The sequence below is a fragment of the Apodemus sylvaticus genome, chromosome 7, assembly GCF_947179515.1.
Source record: "Apodemus sylvaticus chromosome 7, mApoSyl1.1, whole genome shotgun sequence".
In the NCBI taxonomy this organism is placed as follows: Eukaryota; Metazoa; Chordata; class Mammalia; order Rodentia; family Muridae; genus Apodemus; species Apodemus sylvaticus.
In genome coordinates this window covers 17,732,831-17,750,431 of record NC_067478.1, presented here as the reverse complement: position 1 = coordinate 17,750,431, position 17,601 = coordinate 17,732,831, and the positions used below count along the sequence as shown (strand labels likewise).

At 44.4% G+C, this 17,601-nt stretch overlaps 1 protein-coding gene across 1 annotated transcript in view; it reads right to left on the bottom strand.

Moving 5' to 3' along the window:
* The window catches only part of Col6a5 (collagen type VI alpha 5 chain), a 99,910-nt gene that overhangs the window by 39,509 nt on the left and 42,800 nt on the right, over positions 1-17,601 (bottom strand). The window contains exons 14-26 of the mRNA XM_052187443.1: positions 16,331-16,402; positions 15,956-15,982; positions 15,788-15,832; positions 15,647-15,700; positions 12,793-12,855; positions 12,221-12,286; positions 11,774-11,827; positions 8,061-8,096; positions 7,000-7,062; positions 5,251-5,313; positions 4,245-4,307; positions 2,458-2,520; positions 43-93 (exon numbers count right to left, since the gene is read on the bottom strand). Coding sequence (XP_052043403.1) covers positions 43-93; positions 2,458-2,520; positions 4,245-4,307; positions 5,251-5,313; positions 7,000-7,062; positions 8,061-8,096; positions 11,774-11,827; positions 12,221-12,286; positions 12,793-12,855; positions 15,647-15,700; positions 15,788-15,832; positions 15,956-15,982; positions 16,331-16,402 — 720 coding nt within the window. The remainder of the gene's footprint in view (positions 1-42; positions 94-2,457; positions 2,521-4,244; positions 4,308-5,250; positions 5,314-6,999; positions 7,063-8,060; positions 8,097-11,773; positions 11,828-12,220; positions 12,287-12,792; positions 12,856-15,646; positions 15,701-15,787; positions 15,833-15,955; positions 15,983-16,330; positions 16,403-17,601) is intronic.

Below are 17,601 nucleotides of genomic sequence, written 5' to 3'. Positions count from 1 at the left end.
TTTGATTTATCAATTGAGAAAATAATTATTTAGCATATTTACCTTAACTCCTTTTCTTCCTGTAGGACCATAGCCCGGGATGCCATAATCTCCCTGCAAATACGTCAGTTAATTTCAGTTTCTCAAAAGCTATCTAGATGGGGAGACTGTGGGGTTAGGAATGAGCTAGGGATGGTGGAAGGGTTCTCAGTTCCTGTTATCTCTTTCCCCTGCACTGGGGATTGAACTCAGAGCCTCTTGCATGCCAGGCAAATGTCCTACCACTGAGCTATAATCCCAGCCTCTCATGCCTGGGGTGTACCCTTCTACTTCCTTGGCCAGCCACTGCAGGAGGCAGGAGGATAACCGCTCTGGATTTCTGCATTCACCAATTTCTTACCTGGAAAATTAGGAGTTGATCTAAAAAAAATATATATATGACTGAGGAATTCAACCAAAAACATAAATGGGCTGGAAAGACAGCTCAGTGGTTAAAAAGCACTGGCTGATCTTGCAGAGGACCTGGGTTTGATTCCCAGAACCCAAATGGTGGCTTGCAACTATTTTTAGCTCCAGTTCCAGGGGATCTGATACATGATTAATGGCCAGCACGAGGTGTACATACATACAAGCAGCCTTTCATTATACTGACATAAATTAAAATAAATCTTTTTAAAAATGAATTATAAATGGTGAACAGATGTTAGTGGGGAAATATGTTCATCCTCATTGGTAATCTAAACTGAGTTAGCAGTTTTGCCCATAGTAAAGAGGAAAAAGAAAAAGTTACAATAGCCATTGTTGGTAATGGAGACCTTAAAAGGTAATTCTCGACCTTCCTATTGCCGTGGCCCTTTAATACAGTCCTTCATGTTGTGGTAACCCACAACCATAAAATTATTTCATTACTAGTTCATAACTGTAATTTTGTTACTGTACAAATCATAATGTAAATAGCTCATATATAGAATATCTGCTGTGTGACTTCTGTAGGGTTTATGACCCACGTATTGAGAACTGCTGCCTTAAGACAATCGGGCTCCTGCATATAACACATCAACCCATGTAGTGTTTAAATCTTTTTAAGAGTGCTTGAAGCTATATCTCAAAGGCCTAATTAAATACATACTTATCTGACTTAACTGAAAATTCTTGAGCTTTCTACACAGAAATTAATTATAGCATTAGAGATGTAGGTCAGTGGTAGAGCCCTTGCCCAGCACATACGAACCCTGGGATTCTATCCCCAGCCCTTAACTCTTTCCAAAAGACAGCAAGAAACTAAAACAAGTATCTAATAAGAGATAAGTCAAAAACACAGCCTGTGCCCAAACTGAGTTCCTCTTCTCATCCTCAGTAAGCTAAATTAATAGTCAAAATTAATTAAAAGAGCCAAATTAATAGTGGGATGCTCAGAAGGAGACTTATTCTCTGCAGCCACACTGGGAAGAGTCATGTAGTTTTTTGTCTTCACTCTGGGATGTTAAGGGTAAACACTTCAAAATGGCCAGAAAAGGTAAGGTTCCTTCCCATTGCATTCCACATTCATGCCTAGGAAACTTAAATCCCCTCCCCTTTTCTTCCTTTCTTTTTGAATATTCATGTTTCCAAACTGTACCACAGAAAGACAGGCACACTTTTTGTTTGGTTGGTTTGAGATGGGCTCTCCTGTAGTTCGGGATTTCGCTTTCTGTTTCTGAGTCCATCTTTTTTACATTTAATATATGTAAGATTCTGTGGCCTGGTGTTTGCCTTTTGGCACCTGCCTTCTTTGAATTATTTTAGTTGTATTTATTTTTTTTTTATTCTTTTATTTTATTCTTTTTATTTTATTCCTTTAGTTTATGTAACAGCCTACAGGTTCAGTCATGTTGCCATATGTGCCAGGATTTCCCTACTATTTTTAAGCCTGAATAATATTCCATCACATGGCTATACCACAGTGGTTCTATTCTGTCCATCCACGAATGGACACTTGGGTTGACTCCTTATCTTCGCTATGCTTGGTAAATTTTCTCCTATTTAACATCTACATATAATTGTCTAATTGACATGAAATGATTCTCCCTCCATGGGCTGCCCGAACACTGGAATTTTGGCTCAGTAGGAGCAACTAGGCCATGCAAGCTGTGTAAAAGGCAGTAGCCTATTCCTTGACCCTCCTGTTTGTTATCATCCTAGGGTTTTGCAAGGAGAGAAAGATGCACTGCTTTATGGTTCAACCAAAATGAATGTACATAGCCACGCTGGTTGTTAAAATATGGAAATGCCTCGTTTCCATTCACCTGTCACTGCCTCTGCCTTTACCTCATCTCCTCCACACACACACACTTTCCCCCAAACACACAATCAAAAGGCCAGGTGCACAGGAGAGCAGCAACAGATGGAGAACTGGCCCACATCTTCCTACCCCAAGTGCTGGGCCCATACCGTCTCCACTTCCCCTTGCCTCAGAACCAAGTACTCAAAGCCTCATACCTGTTTTCCTCGTTGTCCTGGGGGCCCCACTGGTCCTGGGCCTCCAGGAACTCCAGGTTCCCCCTAGTCAAAGAGTAAAAGAGGTCAGCAAAGTCAAACCCACCTCAGGTAGTTCTGTCTGCTGAGTGAGGGGACACAAGGGCCTCAGTGAGCAGCCAGCACTAGTAGGGCTGGGGTAAAAGACACAATACAGTCTGCCCAGAGGATAGCAGGGCACACATAGCACATAGCTCAGGGGAGAGTTCTGAAGACTTTTTAAGGCTGCATAGTATTCCACTGTATATTTGTTTACATACACATATCACAATGTTTCCTGCTTCCCTAGTGTCAAAGGACTGAAGGAAAGGGGGGGTAGAAAGCTTAACCCAGGGAAAACGGGCTCATTTGCTAGTGTATTTACACACACAGTATTTGCTTATTGTCTTGGAAAATGAATAACTTGATAGGATAAATGTAGTCCTGCCCCTACTGAGCGCAGTGTGGTTAGAAAGAGAAAGAATGGGGTGGGCAACTACAACCCTGTGTGAGAACAGAGAGACTCAAGTGTCCAGTGAGGTTTCCCAATGAGACAAAGAGGCTGAAACCCAAAGAACTTTGTATGCGCTGTGGAAGGAGCAAGGGAGGCTGAGAGGGACTCTGGGAGAGGGGAACAGTTGGCTCTGGAGAAGTGGGGTGTGGGGTCAGGACGGAACTGAGCTGAGAAACCTTGGAATTAAATAGGGAAAAATGCAAAAGACTTTGTGATCTTCTCCCCTCTTTGCAGGCCCAGAGTTGATGGCCAAATAATACTATAAGTAAATTGAAGGCAGACAGTATGATTACATGTGTGCATATGTATTTTGCGATAATTGTCAGAATCATATTAACACATCTCTTACCACTGCTTGGTAGTATTCTTCTACTTGAGTTGGATATATCTTGTAGTGTGTGTATGTTCAGATGTGTGTATTTATGTATGTATGTATATATGTACATACATGCACATATGCACACATGTAGAAGTCAGAGGTCAACATCAGGTGCCTTCCCCAGTCACCCTCCTTTTATTTTGTGAGACAGGCTCTCTCTGGAAACCTGGGGATCACCGATTCAGCTAAACAGTCTGGATAGCCAGCACCTCTGTAACCAGTTTTTTCCATGAGTTCTAGAGGATCAGACATGTTGTACAGCAAGTCCTTTGCCAGCTGAGCCATCTCCCAAGCCCTATCCTATTACCGTTAAAGCTTGAAGACTTTCCCAGCAGAAGACTGACAACCTAGTTTTCTGGACTCGGTATAAAATGAAACCTTAGATCCTTGGCTCAACTATGAAAGAGTTGAGGCCTTGGCAGGAGAGCAGAAAACCTGGCAGGGCACTGCTGTGACCACATAGACCTCAGTCCCTGCAAGATGAAAACAAAGGGGCCAGGTGGACAAGAGGCCAATCGTTGACTCTCTGGCAGTCTCCCACACAGCTGCCTTAGTCAGAGCGGGCCTGGGGGAGACCAAAAGGCACAAAAAGATGAGCTTAAAACCATCTGTTACACTCATCTCAGTCCTGCTCAGGGAATATAGGAACTTAAGAGGCTTCTCAGCAGTGTTTTGTGATGGGCACGTTAACTACCTTTCCTTGTCATAGGGACAGCCTCCTAAAAAGGAGCCGCAGGGAATTCTCTGTTCAGGGGGTGAGAGAGAACACACTGGCGGAATGCAGGTGGGTTGAGCATGTGAAGAATTTTCACAGAGCTCAAGAGAAAATGTTGCTGCTTTTGTTCCTTGTATTTGAAACCAACAAGAAATAATGTTTACCTTTCTTCCCCCAAATCCAGGTCTCCCAATGTCCCCTCTGGGTCCTACTGGCCCAGGAGAACCCTGAAAATAAAGAGTAAAAGAGATGAAAAAGGCACTGCTACACAGTTCCTGGAAATCCACCAGGAACAAGTTACCAGCTCACATCTTTCCCAACAGTCGCAGAGCCCAGAAGACACCAGGAGATGGGCTAGCCAGGGGAGAGGGTAACCTAGGGAATAGACCACACTCGGCCTCTAACAGAAATTCACTGGTCCATATGAGATCTTGGGGGTTAGGAGGAGGCAAAAGGCTTGACTCAGCCAGCATAAGTGAGGGAAAGCTCACTGCAGTGTTAGAATAAAACACTCTACTGCCACATGCAAGTCCCATAAAACTACAGATACATCCATTATGATGTGCTGGGTGTAAGCATCCTTCACCAACCTTCTAGGAAGATATAACTGGGCACATTCAGGCATCCCTTGACTTCTGAGCTCTCACTGGTAGAACTAAAGAACTCACTGGAATCAAGAGCTGTGTACAAACCCCTCACCATCCAAACTCTCATTCCTCACTTGGGGAACTCATTCCAGTGCTGAACTAGAAAACCAGGCTTAGGAATCAAACAGAACTCTATAAGCATGGATCTTTGCACTGCCCAATGTCTGTGGTCAGCGGAGGGACAGACACATGACGCAGAGAAAATTTAAAAATGCAGGAAGAACAATTCATTTGTATTAGACATGTCCATCATTTGGTGGCATTTTTAGGTCTCTAAATGCCTCCTTGGGCTGAGGGAATGAGTCTATGCTTTCAGAGTAAAAGATCACCAAATGGGAAAGAGGAATGGATAAGTGAGGTAAAGGGATCTGAGCTGAGCTAAATATGTGTATCCATAGTAACAAAAAAAGATGAAAGAAATGTCCCACAGATGGCATAAAATATACTACACACTCGGGCATTTTTCAGTAAGAACAAACTAAAGGTTGCAAGTGACTGGCCCTGATGTTTCCAGGTCACTCACCTGAGGTCCCTGATACCCTTGACCTCCTTGGTCTCCTTTCCCGCCACGATTTCCACTTGACCCCTTTTTTTGTTGGAAAAAAAAACAAAAAACAAGAACAAAAACTGATGTGCTGTGATGTCAATGAAACTCACTCTCTTAGTAGATGCTTTTGAAACGTTCCCATGGAGACAGAGCGATGGTCTACACCTTCAAGCAACTTACTGCTGTGAGATTAAGTTCTTTTTAGAAGAATAACTGCAGACAAGCCCAGACACAGTGGCACAGATCTTATTAAAGGATTCTCTGCCTTGGCAAAAGAGTCTCATCCTTCTTCTACAGGAAGAAATAAAACTAAATCAAAAGGGAAAAATAAAATAAACCCATGAAGAAAGGGAGATACAAACAGCCATTGACTGTATTTCATTGATGGTTCTCTGGACCACAGGTGCTTTCTCAATGTGTAAACTACAAGAAATGGTAGTTTCAAGTTGGGGCTAAAGAACGCATGGTGGCAGCTGTCTGCTGGCTGGAAGTTTATCTCTTTGCCATATCTTATATGTAGGTCTCACATAGTTAGTTCTCTTGTATAACAGGGGAGACTAGAATTCAAATGGCCCCTGTCTAGCAGACAATCATTGAGTAAGCCTCAAGTCACTAATATCAAAGGATCTAAGAGCATCTGAAACAACTGCCTTCTCATACCCAGCCCCAAAAGGGCAGTTCTAGACTAATCCCATGGTTACTCAACCTGGCAAATGTACTAGATCTCAGAAATAATCAAGAAAATCCAAATTTGTTTAGAGTTAATAATCTTGAATTTTCTAGAAGAAAAATGAGGTCCTTGAAAGGCCTTAAAATGGGCATTTCTACATAGACTCTTTCAGTTACCTTGTTTTTTTTTTTTGTTTGTTTGTTTGTTTTGGGGGGGGGTCTTTTTGTTATTTTGTCTTTTCTTTTTTTTTTTTTTAAACAAAGTTGAGGACCGAACCCAGGGCCTTGCGCTTGCTAGGCAAAGCGCTCTACCACTGAACTAAATCCCCAACCCCACATAGAATCTTTCAAAAGTCCAAGTTTAAAGTAAGCTCAACACATAGTGAGATTCACCAGTGACAACACCCAGGTCGGACAAAGCTGTCCTCAAGGGACAGTCGCGGCTTCTTCCAGGCAGAGAAGATGGAGCAGATGTTCTCACCTCTGACACCTGTGCCACTAATGGCATTTGGAGACTGCTGGCAGCCCAATGTAAAATAATTATATTAATATATTATTGAGCTATGAAGTTATCATTCTTACCAGTACCTAGTACAATGCAATGTGAGCACAGAGTGCACTTCCCCTCTTAAGGGTCATTAATGAGCTGCAAATATTAGAATAGTTTTGATGGAACAAAATCAAAATTCAAAATCATCTCCCACAGTGGGAAATGTACATGGTGATGGATGTCTGCAGACTGATGCTTCACAAGTTGTTTATATTTTTAAATTGCTATTTATTTTTAATTGTGTTTGTGGGGGGGGGGGGTGCGCGCGCGCACAAGTACTCAAAGAGGCCAGAAGAGGGTATCAGATCCTCTGGAGCTACAGTTATAGGCTGTTGTGAGTCTCCCAACCTTGGTGCTGGATGTCAAACTCTGGTTCATGGCTAAGTATTTGTGCTCTTAACCACAGAGCCATCTTGGTTGTGTGCCTTTGTACTGAGCTACCCGCCTTCTTACAAACAGAATGACCCCCACACTATTTGCCCACATTTATGAAATACCCAGCATACCTGTGGGCCTTGCAGTCCTTCAGGTCCCTGTGTACCTTGAGGCCCCGGGTTTCCTGCTTGCCCCTAATGAAGAAGAATTTTCAGTGTTAAGATTTTTTCTGCATGGCTCCCATAGATCATTTGTTTCGTCTGCCAGGCTCACCCCTTATGCAGCCTGGAATCTTACTGTTCTAGCTGTCAGGAATAAACTCAAGTATGTTTCTAATTATCATAAGGATGGGGTGCATAGGACATTGACTCAGACAAGCTGTGGTGGTTTGAATGTGAATGGCCACAGAGACTCATATATTTGGATGTGTAGTTCCCCCATGAGAGAACTGTTTGGGAAGGATTAAGAAGTGTGGCCTTGTTGAAGGAAGTGTTGAAGTGTGTCAGAGGAGGTGGGCTTTGAGGTTTCTAAAACCCACACCAGACCCAGTCTCACCCTCTCTCCGCCTGCTGCCTTAGGATCAGGAAGAAGTTCTTAGCTACTGCTCCAGCACCATGCTCCATACCCTGATAGCCATGGACCAATCTTCTGAAACCACAAGCAAGTCTCCAACTAAGTGATTTCCTCTATAAGCTGCCTTTGTTATGGTGTCTCTTCACAGCAGTGAAACAGACACAAATTCTGTTTGAAACTGCCCTAATGATATCAAATATTTAGCATGCTAATTAAAAATGGGTTTAAAAGGAAAAAACACATGGAAGGAATACCCAGAATATATAGCTAATAATAACAACTTGAATAAAAGCTAAGAAGAAGCAAAAATTTCACTGTTTCATGCTAGTTCCCAACACATGTGAAAGTCAACCAAGGGAGTAAGCATTGGGGTTGTTCGTGTTCTGTTTGTTTGTTAGGACGTTTGTTTCTGAGGGAAATTTTGCCATAGTTGAGCCTGTCCTATTTATGGAAGCTGACTGAATAGCTGCTTGTGTTTCCTACTAATCAGTGGGGTTCAAGACCAGGGCTGGGCATCCTTACAAAATCCTGTCAAGTGGTATTTATCCAGCACCATCTACATAGAAGAAATATCCATAGTCCTCTACCACAAAGAACAAAAAATAAAAGGAATACTTACTGAGGGACCCTGGGGCCCCCTCCGGCCTTCCATTCCCTGAAACGCCAAAGGCAAAGCATCAGTCGGCATGCTCAGACAGAAGGATGGTTTCTGAGGCAAACCAGTCTCTCCCATTCCTTGCTCATAGAGGGTTCTCTGGGGACCCTGTCAGGGCAGGTTTTCCCATTGGGTGTTTTAATCACTTTAACATTTAGGGGATTGATAGCAACCCAATGTAAAAGTCACTACAGTCTCTACCCTAGTCTGATACGCTCTGATGGTTATGGAATGGGCTATCTGGAGGTTCAGGGCACACTGAAAAACTGCTTTCTTCCCTGCAAACCCATGAAGTGATGCATGCTGAACAGAGGGCAAAGTAAATTTTCTGGACATGGGGTATGTCACAGCGTGCCACATGGGCCCCGCGAGGTTTGGCTCTAGACAGTCTCTTGGGTGAGGCTACTCTTTGTGTGATCTCGATGCTACTGATCAAGTTTATCACAATAAAGCCAGGCTGGCCCCTCAGCTCTGTCTGCACTTATCTAGGAAGCCATCCATGTCACCAGTGCAAGCTCGAGGGACAGAGGACTATGCCCTGCATCCCAGATCCTAACTTACTTTCCCTGATCTACAGCGATAAAAATTTGCTGGCATTACTCTCATTGGTAAAGCCGTGGAACACTCTCAACCACCAACTTACACTGTATTGTGAAAGCCAAACATAATTATTTTCAACAATTTCATTTATTCAATTATTATGAAGGAATTATTTTTTAAAGACTTATTAATTATTATATCTAAGTACACTGTAGCTGTCTTCAGACACACCAGAAGAGGGCATCAGATATCATTACAGATGGCTGTAAGCCACCATGTGGCTGCTGGGATTTGAACTCAGGACCTTCAGAAGACAGTCAGTGCTCTTAAAGCTGAGCCATCTCTCCAGCCCCCTATGAAGGAATTATTGCAGAACTGCCGTTTTCTCTGAGTTGCCCACCTCCTACAATTCCTTAGGTTAAAGTGCCTACTTTATTCCTATTTCATTTCCACCAGGTATTAAATGTTTAAAATAGCCTATGGGAAGAAAGTTACCCATAGTAACTCATCAGCTGTCTGCCTCTGGATTTGACTAGTTAATACTCTTCACATAGGAAAATGGAGAAGAGAGAAAAGCCATGGAACGTGGGTACTGTTGGCATAACCCCACATTCTGTCTCCACCCAAAAGTAAGGATATGGACTAGCATGGCATCTTCCTAGTTAAGTGTGTTTGCTGCTCTTACAGAGGACCCACTCCAGGGGCTTCACAACTACCTGTAACTCAACATCCTCTCCTGGCTCCATGGGCACCTGGATGCAAGTGCACACACACACACACACATGCACACACAAGTAAGGAATAAGAAGAGCAAGGATAAGATGGTCGCAGTGGTACATGCCTATAATCACACCACTTGAGAGGCCAAGGCACAAAGATCTTGAGTTCAAGACCAGCCTGGTCTACATAGTAAGTTAAATGCCAGCCTGAGCTACAGGATAAAAAGGGGGAAAGGAGTGTAGAGAAGAAAGGCTGAAAGGAAGAATAATATTTATTGTGTGTAATTGTTTTTGTACAACATTGTCCTTAGAGACATGGCCTTAGAAATATCAAACTCTCTTGCTTTTGGCCCCACTGTTTAAAGCTTATGTGGCCCAAAGAAAGTGCACAATGAGCACTACATAGTCGTTAGGAATATAGACACTAAAGTAAGAACACGGAGCCCAGCTCAGTCACTTACTAGCTATTGTGACCTAGGGCAAGTTGCCTAAGTCTCCATGATTGGTTTGTGTCTAATGTGGATATGATGATATAATCCACCTGGCAGGGATCTTATAGGTTTTAACTAAATGAGTATTTAAAAGTGATTAGATGAGACATACAGATCTTATAAAGACTCTTTGCACGTGGCCACCAAAGGCCATGGGTCTGGAACGTGGCTTCCTGTGTGGTTGTACGTTGAGCCATTGTTTTAGCAACAGCTGTTGTGATGATTAATTTATGTAGGTTGAAGTTCAGTTACACAGGGAGCCCATGTCTGGGTTTGGGGTGTGTTGTTTACAATCCATTATCTACTTAAGATGTTCTGAATCGCACGACAGAATTCTGGCCTACATTGGAAACATGGGGAGAGGGGTAGAAAAGCCCCAGGTTGCTTGATTATGAACACGAATATGAATGTTGCCTTTTTTTAGTTCCAAAGAAAAGGAATTGCAAAGCAGGGAAATGGGTCAAAGATAGGGACGAGGCTGAGGTCCTTCCATCCTTACAGTGATTTAAAAGGCACGGACTAGCATTTCCAAGGATTCATCCCTATCCTGCTCCCCAACAGCTCTGTTTTTAAAGTGCATGATTTATGTGTCAGCTATAAACCTATTTCAAACTAAAATCCTTTTGCTCTTGAGCCAACAAATATGTTTATCTCTAAAATTTATAACACTTAGTTCATCTTACAGCTCCACTGCCTTCCCCCAATTACATCTTAATCCACTTGAGTCTGGAACGCACCATCCAAGGGAAAGGTCCCAGCGGCTTGGGAAGTCCCTCTGGCTTAGGATCTTTGCCACTCAGGATAAACAAAGGCAAGTCAGGCTAGGATGGAGCCTCTGTTCCCAGGGAGAGGGGCAGCAGGCTTCTGACTCCAAGGGATGAGAACCATCCAACACTCAGAAAAGAAAGCCAAGTATTTTTACTCCCTCCGAAAAAAATAAGGCCAAACCCAGGACTCCGAATATTCTCTGCTCTCACATCCATACTGAGTATGGGACAGAGGAGCTTTCAAGACAAATGCCACCCCTGTGCCAGTTGTGGCAGGGCACACCTGTAATCCGAGCTCTCAGGAGGCAGGGGCAGGAGGATTTTCTGTCAGTTTGAGGCCAGCCTGATCTACATGGTGAGTTCTAGGCCAGCCTGGTCTATTCAATAGTGACTTCCAGGCCAGCCAGGGGTATGTAGCAGGACTCTTCTTTGCCCCAACCCCGGAAAAATAAATAATCATCATCTCTAATTCCAGTAATCCACAAAAGGTAATATGGTTTCTTTGTTAGTCCTTAAAATTTGAAGAAAATCTAATGTCTTATTTGGAGGGAGGTAGGATTGATATCACAAGATGCTACAAGCTACCCCAGTAGCTTGAGTTGGCTGCCAGTGTTGGCCCTAGTAGCCAGGATTTGAGAGTCTATTCAGGAAGAAGCCACTCCTGTTTTCCCTTTCCACTGTCAATGTGTAAAGACCTTGAGATTATGTCCACCCAGTCCATAATGTTCTGACATGGCTCCCAGATGCTAAGATAGGTAAAGAGAGTGTGTATGTTCAAGTCATCAGCTCTCTTCAAAGGCATTCGGAAACACCTTGAAGGCTAAGAGGCAAAAGCAGACAGGAGAATGGTGTCTCTTAGTCACAGATGATTTTGCCTCCCACAACCACCAGCTGTAGACATTTGGCGGGATCTGAAAAGGCATTTTTGGATGTTACTAGTGGGTAAGCAGATGAGCAGATCTTGGGAGTATCACTAAGCAGCTTACAAGGCGTAAGACAGACCTTCATAAAAAGGATTCTCAGGCCCAAACAGTGAGTAGCGTTGAGATTTTAGAATGCCTGAAAATGTACCTACCAGGCACAGGTCTGCTGTCTCCGGCTAGGTCTCTGTGCCCATCACAAATGATAAGGAGGGAGCGAAATATCTAGGACATACTTACCCTGATTCCTGCCGAGCTAGGACTGCCATGTGTCCCCTTCTGCCCAGTTCTCCCCTAGAAACACAATAATTTCCCAAAGCTGTAAGTCAAAAGCAGGTTATAAGTCCTGAGTAGGTTATAAAGCTGTCAACATGAAATATCAAATGCCATCAAGATGGCAGAATGAGGAAGGCATGCTGCAACCAGTCTGCAGAGGACAGTGCTGGTAAAATGGCCAGCAGGACCCAGATGGGGGCAGCATCATGTATAAGTAAACGGTGACAAGTGAGGAACAGTATCACTTCCTAGACATTAAGAAGGCCCCCAAATGTATAGCCTACTTCAGACATACTTTATTTTCTTCTATCTATAGGTGACTTGGTGGGTGTTTGTTCATATACCCTATTAAATTTACTTAGCGCAACAACAGAATCAGTGAACTTATCTATGTAACATAGACCCACTTACTTGTCTTCCCCGGTCCCCTTTGGTGCCCTTCTGTCCTTTGATGTCGCTGTCTTGTCCGGGGTCACCCTAGGAGATGATTTCAGAAATGATTAAATGATTCCAGAAATACCAAAGTGAGGGAGCGAATACATCAGTTCGGCCCGAGAGCCTTGCTATAGAGTCCAGGCTAGCCTTGAGTTTGTGGCTAAGGAGCCCAGGCTAGCCTCTTGCCTCAGCCTTTTGAGTTCTAGGTTTACAGGTGTGGGCCCCATATCAGGCTTTCTTTTCCCTTTTGTTCCTTTTTTTTATTTTTCTTCCTTGTGTGGTACACAGAATTAAACCCATGGCTTAGAATACATCAGGCAAAATTTCTGCAACAGAACTTTAGATCTTCATTCTAAGCCTTTAAAATAATCGGTCCATGTCAGATTTGGATAGGTTTCCCCAAAATAAGAAACCCCCAGGGAACAAACAGTTCCTGCCCAGCTCCCAAGGCCAGCCCTTGCCTGCGCTTCAGTGGAAATCACTAAGGAGAACAGGAGCTGAGTTGTGCTGAGAAAAAGTTCAGAGTTAAGTAGGATCTGGTAACTTACGGGATCCCCTGGGAAACCCTTCTCACCATCTTCCCCAGGAGCGCCTCTGGAACCTGGGTGGCCCTGAAAAAGATGGATGGATGGATGGACGGATGGACGAACGGACGCATGGACAGACAAAGAGACAGAACAAAATGAGCCTCTGTGTTATCCTGTAGGTAACTTTTTTTTAAGATTTATTTATTTATTATTTATTTATTATATGTAAGTACACTGTAGCTGTCTTCAGACACCCCAGAGGAGGGCATCTGATCTCATTACAGATGGTTGTGAGCCACCATGTGGTTGCTGGGATTTGAACTCAGGACCTTCGGAAGAGCAGTCAGTGCTCTTAACTGCTAAGCCATCTCTCCAGCCCGTAGGTAACTTTTATAATGGCATTAAATGCCACATGGAGAAGATGACCAATCACGTGAAATAATTCATGTTTTCCTGACTCCCCCAGGTGCCCTTAAACTCCCCAAGTTCAAGCGTAAGCCATGGTCAGGCTAAGAAGCAGGAAACCTTCTTCTCATGGTCGAGCACAGGGTTGTGCAACAGGACGTTCAGCAGTTGGGGAGAACTCCATGTGGCCCCTCGCCATCTCTGGCTATGCAGCACTTGAAATGTGGCTAGTGAAATGGAAGGTGGAACGTTTTATTTTAATGAACAATGCTATTCTAGTTGGACTGTCCAGCACATTTATCACTTTTGTTCTTCACCATAAACCACACCATGGGTTTCTCCTGTCACCTCAGACAACTTTCCAGTGAAATGTACCCACACTAGGGTCCCTGGAGGTGTCTTGATTGATTCCCTGAGCCAGGGTTACAGTGGGATGACAGAGGTTTCTAGGGAGCAACCGGAATACAGGCTTCACTCTGAATAACCTGAGGGTGGCTTCTTGTACTAACATGCCCACTGCCTCATCCCTGGCTGGTCCCTGCATTATCTTAACTATCATGTGCCTATTCTTTTTGTGACTACTTTGCTTCAAAGCTTCATCCTGTCTCACCTCAATCACTACAGACCCACCCTTAAACCTTCCTTATATCCATGGCAACTCTAACAGTCCCTGCACTGCTTCCAAATGAGATTTCTGAAACATAAATGTATTTCTTTCTGTTTAAACATGCATGTACACACATATGCATGCATGTATGCATGCTTGCACACACGCATATGCATGCATGTACACATGCATACAGAGAGAGAGAGAGAGAGAGAGAGAGAGAGAGAGAGAGAGAGAGAGAGAACTGACTGACTGACTCATGGCTCACTGGACCTGAGTTTCTTCTTACAACCTATTGAAAGCCATCTTCCTATACCTGAACTCTGTACCTTCCAGGCAGAACATCTGCCAGTGGCTACCAGCTTCAAGCACTTGCTTACTCTTGGTCTAGAATGTTCTTCCTCCACATCTATACCTCGCTAACTGTAGTTTGTTTCTGATTTCAAAAGAACCTCCTTGACACCCCACCTCCAAGCTGACTGGTATTAGAAGGACCCCAAGTGGTCCTAGCTATTTCTGTGGACTATGGGATCCTTGAGGGTGAGGATGGCATGTGGTTCACCCATATCTCTGGATCCTTGACAAATAATTCAGTGTCTGGTATGTTAGAGATGCTCACAAATATTAGATAAATAAATGGATCAGAACATAAAGGTGGAGCCGGCTGTTGGGATGAATTTAAAATAGGCAAAGTATTTCACTATGATTTATAACTCTGAAGATGCCCAAATTGACTTTTTCCATTCTCTTTGGTTTTGATGTTAGGAAAGAATGCAAAGGCCAGTAGTGGCCAAACATGTTCCCTTACAGACCCCTGAAAAGCATAACTGCAAAAGGACCTCGCGCAGTGAACTTTCAAGCTGGAAATTCTTGTCGATCACACAGTACTCATGGTGGCTTGAATGAAAAACCTGCCCTGGAGGCTCACAGATTTGAACTCTTGGCCCCGCCCCAGTTAGTGGTACTGTTTGGGAAGGTTCTAGAACCTTTGGGGGGTGGAACTTTGCTGGTGCACATCACTGCAGGCTGGCTCTGTGAGTTATAGTCTTGCCCTATGTCCTGTGCTCTCTGTCCTTCCTGTATATAGATGAATGGGATCAGCCAAGCTTTCTGCTGGCTGCCAGGCAGGCTTTCCCCACCATGTGAACCCAGTCTCTCTGGACCGATAAGCTAAAACAAACCCTGTACTTCCTTAAGGAGCTTTTGGTCAAGAAATTTTTATCACCACAACAGAAAAAGAACTAATACAGTAGTCCGCGTGGCCCAAACAGAAGAGTACCATCTTGTTTGTTGGCCATGGGCTTTCATTATGTGATTGGGATGGCTAATTTTGTCAACCTGATTGAGTTTAAGAAACATTCAGGACACTGTGAGGCATACCTTTGGGTGTGTCTCTGAGGGTTGCTGGCCAATCCCAAAAGGTTTAAGCTGAGAAGGGAAGACCCACCCTCCCATGGGACACCATGAGAAGGGATGCCATGAGACGGGACGCCATGAGAAGGGACACCACCTCCTCATGGGCTGGGGTCCTTGGCTACGTAAAATAGGAATAGAAGAAAGGGGTGAACATGGCCACCCCCCTTCTCTGTTTCCTAGTCAATGCCATGTGCCAGGACCATCCAACCACCATGTTTTCCTCACCAAAACAGACCGGTATTCCTTTGAACGGTGAGCCAAAATAAACACTTTCTCCCTTAAGTCATTTCCTGGGGGCTTCTGGGTGGTACCAGGCATTTGGTCACAGCCAGAAGAAAGGTAACTATGATGGTAGAAAAGTCCTTTGTCAATTTTATCCCCAACTGGCCAACACAGCCAATGAGTCTGTATCTGTCACCAGAGACTACTTAATTACTGAAAAGTTACCTGAGAGCCAGGGTCACCCTTTTGTCCCTTTCCTCCACGAAGTCCGTAAAATCCCTAAATAAACATAAGACAAAATCTCATTTAGAACAATCGGCCTCAGAATGGCTTCATGATAACTCAAAGAAGAGACTGGAAGCTCACTTCTTCTCCATCCAGACCGTCAAGCCCGTCCTCTCCGTGTTCTCCCTGAGGAAGACAAGAGTCAGCAGTCAGCACAGCAGGTGACAGTACTGAAGCAGTCAGGAGGCCTCTGCTAGGAAATGAATCCCAGGTCTGAGCTCAAACTCGCCTGAGAAGGAGATACAGTACCTGAGCTCCCGAAAATCCTTTGACTCCCTGCAAAAGATTAAACATCTGTCACTGCATGGGTCAAAGGCAGAATGGGAATTCTAACTCTGCAGCAGGAAGTGGATGCCTCCCTTGAGAGTGTTGTCCTGCATTATCTTTTTAATTACTTCTGCCCTCACACCCTCAGATAAAAGTTACAAGTGGAATTAGATGCATGTTGGAGACTCATCTACCAACAGAAGATATAACAGGTCACACAGAGTCGGGGAGCACGGGGTGAGGCACAGGGCGGGATGGGGGAGAGAGGAAGAGATGGGAAAGAGAAAATGAACAAGAAAATGGAGGAGATTGGAAGTTGTCACATGGGGAGAGAAGGATGAGCCAGCAGAGGCTTACCTTTTGACCTCGAGTCCCCTGGCATCCCATGAGTCCTCTGTCTCCTTGAAGCCCAGTATCTCCTCGTCTTCCCTAAGAAGTGAATCCAATCATATATCCAAAGTTATACTTCTGCCACAAGCTATCTGCACTTCGCTCTTGGAGCACCGAGTGCTCCCACCTCAGACAAAGCGATTCCTCCCGGGGTGGATCCTCCAGCTCCTCACAGCTTTCCCTGTCAGCCTTCAAGGTTCCCTCTCGAGCTACAAACAGGTTGATGGTGAACTGGGCTGCTCCACTCTCTCGTCAGTTAGTGCAGTCACTTTGCCTCCTAGCCACAGCCTAATTGCTCAGTGATCCCATGATATCACGCCCAGGGCACTGATGCCACTCTGGGGAAGTCAGCGTTGCCTTCCTAGGAAAACAGTTCAGTGCCCAGGACTAGAGCTGAGCGGAAAGAGAGGGGAAGACAAATGACTACAAGAACGAGCACAAAGGCCCAAGAGCCTGTCCTCGGGCTGGGGGAGCACAAAGGCCCAAGAGCCTGTCCTCAGGCTGGGGAGAAGCATCCGTTAGGAATGTGCTTCCTCCAAAAGAGGAAGGATCTGAGTTTAACCTCAGAACCCACATTTTAAGAATCCAAGAATGGGGTGGTATGTGTTTAATGCCAGCTCGGGGGACATGGGGCAGAGACAGTGGAACCTGGCTGTTCTTCCTGGCTGGCTGGCTGGCTCCAAACCCACATCTCCATGTCAGTGAGGGACCATGTCTTAAAAAGTAAAGTGCAGGCCAGGTGGTGGTGGTGCACATGTTCAACTCCAGCACTCAGGAGGCAGAGACAGGCAGGTCTCTGAGTTTGAGGTCAGCCTAGTCTACAGAGTAAGTTCAATGACAGCCAGGGCTATACAGAGAAACCATGTCTCAAAAAAATGAATAAACTAAAATAAAGTAAATTGATCCTGAGAAACAACACCTGTGGTTAACCTCTAGCATGTGCGTGTACACACACACAGACCCACACACACACAGACCCACACATACAGAGAGATACACACAAATATATACACACACAGACCCATCCCACACATACATACACATGCTCACAAACACACATAGACCCACACATACAGAGTCATACAAATATACACACAGAAAGACCCACCCCCTACACACATAAACATGCATACACACACACACACATAGACCCACCCTCTACACACATAAACACACACACAGTCATTCCTCACAGTCTGTCCAAAGTCAGACTTTCCACACAGGAGGAACATTCAAGG